Source organism: Propithecus coquereli, unplaced genomic scaffold, assembly GCF_000956105.1.
Source record: "Propithecus coquereli isolate 6110/MARCELLA unplaced genomic scaffold, Pcoq_1.0 Scaffold159, whole genome shotgun sequence".
Classification (NCBI taxonomy): Eukaryota; Metazoa; Chordata; class Mammalia; order Primates; family Indriidae; genus Propithecus; species Propithecus coquereli.
Window position 1 is genome coordinate 2,621,316 of NW_012140413.1, and position 7,748 is coordinate 2,629,063.

The window sequence follows — 7,748 nt, forward strand, 5'->3', positions numbered from 1 at the left end:
CTATTTTGAACTTGACTGCCCAAGTCATTTTTTTCTGCATATTATGGGGGTACAAATGTTTAGGTTACATTGCCCTTGCCCCCCTAGTCAGAGCTTCAAGCATGTCCATCCCCCATATAGTGCTCATCACACTCATTATGTATGTATATACCCATCCCCTCCTCCCCACTCCCATCTGCCCGATGCCCGATAAATGTTATTCCTATATGTGCACTTAGATGTTGATCAGTGAAACCAATTTACTGGTGAGTCCCTAGTTTTATCTTACTTAGTGTAGCCCTAGTTGAAGCTTTTGAAATGTTCTGTGTGGGCCTAAAAACATGTTTGCAATTTCAGAATATAAGAAAAATATGTATCTGGTTTTCAGAGAAATTATCTTGCACATTATCAGGGTTTTTAATTAACTTTTTCATTTTCTTTAATGCTCCTCAGAAGCTATGACAGCAGGGGGCAGTGTAATTTTCTGCAGCTCATGGACTAGGATTGGGAGTAGTGGTGAAGTGGGGTTGGGGACCAAAGAAAGGGAAAGAAAGCTTAAGTCTAGTATTCATTGACCTATTTAATATGTGTCTCTTAAGTGCCACTAGAAACCAGTTACAATTGTAAATTTGAGGATATTTTGTAATACAAAGCTGATCTCATATTTTGAGTTGCTGGGGAAGGGAGTCATATATCTAATAAATAATGGTAGTACATAAAGATAAATGAAACGAAGCGTGCACAAGTTGTGGTATGCCTACATCCCTGACTGGGCGGAGTTGTATCTGACAAGAGCTTCTGATATAAATAGCAGACAAGGCATCTATCACATCTTCACAGGAAGGGAAAATATACATCCATGTGCCAGGTGTGTTATGCCAAAATAAAGAAATTGATGTTATGGAAATGTCAATTTCTCACCCCTGTCCACTGCCCCAAATTTCTTCTTTCTTAGTTATTTTTCATCTACAAGGCCCACTTAGATTTTCTTGCTAAAGCCTTCTCAAATTAATTATTTTTCCAAATATGAGAGCTGGATTTGTGGTTTAGACTGATTTGCAAAATTGGCTAAAACATTGGAAATAGATTTCCAATTCCATTTTGTAATTACATGTATTTTATATCATACATCAATAAATCAAGAAATTTATTGATTGGAAGATACATTAGAGAACACTAAGAAAACTTTGTAATTTCAGGATTGACTATAAAATGGATTCCAATTCAGTTAGAGTAAAGGGTAGAAAATATCAAATTAGAATCTATGAAATGTAGAGTAACTAAATGTTCACAATTGAATAACACTTTACAAGTACCCTGTGATGTAGCTAGTACTATTGTCTGCACTGCAGCGAGAAAGCCTAAGAGTCATTCAGTCCACAAGTATAATATTTACTGAGCATCCAGCCAATGCCAGGTTTAATGCCAAGTCTTCAGCCTGCAACAGAAAAAAAAAGCAAATATTGTCTCTTCTTGTGGATATATGAACTGTTTTTAACTGGCTAAACCCACAGACCTTATGAAGACTGTATCAGACATTTAGAGGTCACTTGTATGCTCAACCAACCCAACCCAGAACTAGTCTACCAAACTAATTTCAGCCTCCTGAAAAAGATAATAATTTAAAAATACTAATTCAGATGTAAAACATACAGCAGAGAAAAACAAACTAAATAATATATGCATTTCTATTTCTTTCTTTAAAAAAACATACATGTTAATTGTTTCCTGCATATCAGTTTCATTTTTAAACCTTTCCTCTGACCACAGGAGCTGATGCTGTGGAAGCTCAGTGTAAAAGATTTGAAGTGAGAGCCAGTGAAGATGGCAGGGTGCTGTTTTCTGCAGATGAAGATGAGATTACCATTGGGGCTGAAAAGCTGAAAGTTACAGGTACTGTAGATTGAGGTCTTGGAACATTGTTTACTTCTTGAAAGAATATGCAACTGCCCAAGAATCTACTTAATAAGATGCATGATTGCCAGGCCTAAAACGAAGTCTCACATAATATCATGATGTCACAATATTTAGTTTTCAAATAGTCCTTACATGGAAGGCATTGGTTGAGGTTGCAGAAGAGAATGTCAATATTAGCATCCTTAATGATTTAAAAGTAAAGCTGTGTCTCTCAGGCGGAGGTAGGTGAAGGAAAGCAGTGTGGGTGGGTCGTAGAAGAAAAGATGGAATGCAAATACTGAGAAAAAGTTTCTGAAGGTGACAAATAAAATATAGAGATATTAATTAAAAATAAAAGATATGTGAAAGAAGAACAAAAATGGAAATATCAACTTTAGAATTCAGTAGGAGAGAAAGGTTATAATATAATAAACTAAATCTGTATTCTGTAGGGTACATAATTATCCTTAAAAGTATGTAAGTAAAGAAATAATGCTATACACATATTATTTAAGTCATTAAAGTCATTATTATAATATTAGGGTCATTAAAGTAAACCACCAGCTGAAATTAAAAACAAAACAAACAAAAACAAAAAATTGAAAGAGTTAGAAGTGGGACTGGGAGTGGGGAAGAATTCGATGAAGACAATTTTAAGCATAATCTCTTCTAAATGACTTGATTTGTAACCATGATACATATTATTTTGATAAAATATTTTAAAATCCTTTAAAAGTACCCAAAGATGTTCACATTTAAAAGCACAAGAAGAAAATGTGTATATATATATATATATAATATATATATATATAATATATATATATATAATTTGACTTAGTACTTTGCAAACTTGAGTTTGGGAACAGGTCATGGAATATCTATGTACCTACATGTGTGTGTTCAGTATGTTCTCAGTACATAATGAAGTAGTTGTGTTAGCTCTTTATATTTACTAATAAAGATAATATTAATATTACAAATGTCCCAGACACCAGGGTTTGTGTTGATTTCAAGAAAGGTGTATTATTAAATGGTGATGAAATTCAGTAAGAATTGCTGAATGGGGAGACTCACTGGGCATCCCTGGGCTCACATTCCACCAGCCCCACCTCCGCCACCACTGTCCCAATCCCTGCTTTCTCTTGTAGAGGACCCTGCTGAGGGGCTGGAGCCTGCACCATTGGGGTAGGTGTCTGGGGGGTGGTCCATGAATGCCCACGGGTTTGATCCCCTTTTTCTTAAGACTCCCTGGGCAGGTCAGGAAAGGAGGCATGCATGGAGGACACAAGTTGACCTTCTTGAGTCCTGATTTAGGGAACCAAGGACAAGATAAACAAACAAAAAAAGCATGAGTGTTTTGTTTGGCACAGAACACAGGCAAATCAGAAAGGGTTTTAGGCTCCTGAACATTAACATTTGAATTGCTGGTTAGTGGGAACATTGGGATCCCTGGGGTAGAAATGCCTTCAGGGTGATCGAGCAATATTAATAATCTTCGAACCCTGGCAATGCCTACTTATTATCACCCTTGAGACCAGCATAACCCTGAGATACCTTTCAGGATATTACACACTTATCCATAATTTCTTTAATCCATAATCAGATATTCCCATTGAGTACTTTGTAGTCATAAGTAAAGGAAGGTTGTATAGTTCTTGGCAGCTTTTCTGGTCTCATGGAATCTTAACTTCTTCTAATCTTTGTACCTTGACTAGTCTTCATAATATAATAGTTCCAGTAAAGTGCTGTTCTCACAAAATTAGAGCCATTGATTGACTTTTTTATTTTTCTTTGCAGTAGGTGGATAGTCAGCTTCTTTTTCTTCTTTTGCTGGGTAGCCTAGAAGCCATCCTTGAACTGTTAATTGGACTAAGTCAAGTAAGAAAGTGCTTCCTAAAATAAAATCTAAGTTTTTCTGCTTTTCAATTAAGTGCCTTAGGGCAGTCATCTATGCTAACACTCTCTCTCTCTTTCTCTGTCTCTCTCCCTCTCCCTCCTCTTCCCCGCCCCCCTTAGCCACTCCATATGTGTAGTGTGTATGTGTGTAATATATGTATGGTATACATGGATGCATAGATGGTTAAATAAATATGTCCCAGGCTAGCTTTCTTTTTATTTTCACTTATTTCTCTGTCTCATATGCACATAGCCTTGCATTCATCCTTCAAAACGCTCTTGATTGGTCTATATTTTCTAATTATTTCCGATACTCCTAATTAATTTGTTTTACAATAGAAGTCTGTATCATATGATTTCAGAAGATCTTAAATAATAAAGTAATAAAATTTTGAGGCCATCATTGCAGAATCTAAGCAGGTTTTTGTAAGAGGTTGAAGCTAAACACTTAGGATGAAAGAAATGCCAGAGAACTATGACAGCACGTGTAGCAAATAATGCTGACTTTTAACCTGATGTGGATTTATAAGAGGCTCTGCAATGTTAATAAAGAAATGCTAAATTCAGTTTTATTAGCGTTCCCTCCACTAGCCATTCACATGACTGTTTCTCACAAAAAGCCCATATAGCCACAGACACACACAGAGATACGAACATAAACACAAATGCACACACACTAAAATTCCTGCCGGGTCTACTCCTTTACCAGAATGCTAGATATTAACTTTATAGTAGCTTTATTCCTTCCCATGATTTTTCCTTTATTTTGCCTAAAATAAAGGAAAATAAAGACAGTGAAGGCAAATATATTTTAAAATTCCACATGCTTCGAGCAAAAAAAAAATGTACGTAGCGTAGCATGCAGTTTTAGGGCATTGAGATTGATTAGTAACCTCACATATACTTTAAAGTAGTGATTGAATCACTTGACAAATAACACTACAAAGAGACACTGACTCCAGGGTGCTTATAAATTAGGTAGCTGGGCCTACAAGACTTCAAAGTTGCATGTGACAAGAGATCTGTGTGAAGTTTACTTTAGAATTTTAAATTGTGGCATGAACATTTTATATTTAAGCAATGTTCATAAGAATTAAAATTGAAATAGATCCCTCTAGCTTGACGCATTATGAACAATGGCATCTTATAAACAGACTTTTATTGCAGGGTGACAGAAGTGGATGCATTTATTTAGACAATGGGTGTGTCTATATACTTAAGGTAAAATCATTTATGACTCAAATCATTCACAGATCTGGAGTGACTCAGCATATTTTTATTTATTCTGTCTGCAAAGAAGCAAGAATTTACTTGATACTTCAGATACTCCTAGGATGCAAGAGGATAGAAGTAAAATGATAAATACCTGAACAACACCACCTGTCAATACCCCATCACCATAATGAGTAATCATATGCTTAAAATTTGTGATTTTTTTAACTTTTGATATTACTTTTCCTATTCAAAAATAGCTTGCTTAAATCTTAATCTAAACGTGCTTATTTGAGTTTATATGCTCTCTCCATATCACTGAATGTATAGGAGGTTTGTATTTTAGCTCACCTATGAACACCTGAAAACTGTTTTCATTTTGTATTCCCTACTATTGGCCAATGATATTACTTAATGTAATTATCTTTTGAGACCTAGTAAACAAATAAATGGAAAAAAACCTTACACACAGAAGACTCTTAAATTTAGTGCTTTCAGGCAGAATCTGTCAACTGCAACTGCAGTTAATTCCATTTGTATTCCAAGAAGTATATTAACTTTAAAAAACAAAATGGAAATATAAGTCTCCCAACTTTATAAAGTGAAAGACTACAGCCCTGTCGGACACTTTCATGTTAAATTAAAGCTATTAGTTTGACTGAAACCTATTTTGCCTATGAGAAAAGGGGAAATAGCTACATGTATAAAGAGAAAGAATATCTCCTTTTTTCTTCAGACAGTAGCAATTAAAACTGCCAACCTAAAAGAATAGTGAGAAGCAACCTGAATCCACCCCATGCTCTAATGTTTGTTTGAATGCCAAGAGTATGACTCCTTTGTCTCAGTTCTAATTGAATGATTGGAAGGATAGACAAGTTCCAGTGCTTGTTTGACAACAGAATGAAGGATTTTCTGAAGAGCTGTCTTTTAAATTAAACACCATGCTTCTAGGTTAAAATCAATATTTTCTGGTTTGTTTTTATTAGCTCGTCTTCTACATCCTTGTTCTTGTCTATTAAATTGGCACCTGTGGTCAGTCAGCTCTGGAGTCAACCTTTCTATTAGGTAGGCCATTGTTCCTCTGAGCTGTCCAAATGCCAGGAGTGTCGTAATACTCAGGCAACGGGGTAGAGCTGCTTTGTCTGAATAGCCCCTGAAGAAATGTGATTAGATTAGGTGCTGACAAAAGTGATGTGCAATCACTTAATTTTCTCTGGTGAAATATTTCAAGTTTGTAGACTTGGATCAGCCATTCAACTCAGTTATCTAATTTCTTTTTAAACTTACCTAGGGTAAAGATTTCAGAGACACTAAAGATTAGTACCACTCCGTTCCCCTCAAATCTCCAGGCAAAAACCGATTTCAGGTTTTGAAGTACGTAAATAATAAACTATGTCATCTTCACAAAATAAGTTGTTTCCTCTGGGCACCTTCCTGGCGGTCCTCTCCATGACTTATTTTATTTTTCCAAGCTTAAATTAAATGTTTTCTATTTTTTTGTGAAAGCAAAACTTCTTGAAAATATAATTGAATAATAGAAAACTGTGAGATGTGAGGAGAGTCATAAAAGAGGACAATTCATTTACAGGGGAAAAAAGTGATTGTAGCAACTAACTTTTCTCTGTGTAGTGGTTTCAAAATTTTTCATTTGCTATTTAAAGTTCTTCTTATAGCTATAGGCCTTAGATCCACAAAAGCTCTTGGAAGTATAATTTATTCTGCCATTCTATAAATGAATAGTCTGGTTTCCTATATATCATAATGACATTTAAAAAATACATCACTTGTAGAATGTGGAAAACTAGAACTGCTTGACGTCTTCTTGTTTCCTTGCTGGCTGTCAGGGCCTGGGATTTGCACACTGAGGATGCTCACACAGCCTTCTCCTGCTTTCTAAGTATCCTGCCCCCAGGAACCATGAGCTGAATCCCTCTCATGATTTGAATTTCTCCAGTGCCCTTGCTACTGCATCACTCTTATTTCCTTTTCTGCCAACAGCTGGAAAACTAGTATTTGCTTTTAATAGTTCATGGGATTACATTGCCAGATTACATTATCTGGATACCTGGATCATCCAGGATAAATTTCTTATTTTAAGGTCAATTGATTAATAACCTTAATTACATCTGCGAACTCCCTCTTTCCATATAGCATAACATATTCACAGTCTCTAGGATTTAGGGTGTGAACATCTTTGGCTGGGGGTGAGGGTCATTATTTTGTCTCCTATACTCTACAAATTATTGAATCTCTCTAGGCCTGTTTTTTCTTCTATGAAAGGAGCATTATAAGAAGCACTTACTACTTAGGGTTTTGGTAAAGAAAAAAAAAAGAGGCATATGAAAATAACTTAGGACCAACACTGGTGCAATTGGGCATTTGATAAATGCTATTTGCACCAAATGATAATTTGAAATGCCATTACTATTCTCCTTACTTGTTAGTTATTTGTATAAGAAATACTTGTGCAGAAAAATAAAAGATGTTGGACAATGGATGAAGGAAGAAAATAACAGAGTTAAAAATATATGAAGTGGGAATTGTATATTCAATATGAGAAATGTAAAATCGTACTCTTTACTAGCTATTTAGAGATATATGAAGGTGTCTTGAGAAAATATAAAAAGAAAGATAAAAGAAGATGGGTAGGTAATATTTGAAGAGTAAGCCGAGAGAGAGAGAGAGAGAGAGAGAAGGAAGCTTTATCAAATTTTCTGAAACAACCTCCACCGTTTTATGAAAGAAGTGCTAAAGAATTTGCAGAC

General features: G+C 35.3%; 1 protein-coding gene across 2 annotated transcripts in view; it reads left to right on the forward strand.

Moving 5' to 3' along the window:
• The window catches only part of SGCZ (sarcoglycan, zeta), a 1,069,593-nt gene that overhangs the window by 1,022,339 nt on the left and 39,506 nt on the right, over positions 1 to 7,748 (forward strand). For both annotated transcript variants that reach the window (XM_012640949.1, XM_012640950.1), the window contains one exon: positions 1,750 to 1,872. In XM_012640949.1, the coding sequence (XP_012496403.1) occupies positions 1,750 to 1,872 (123 nt within the window). The remainder of the gene's footprint in view (positions 1 to 1,749; positions 1,873 to 7,748) is intronic.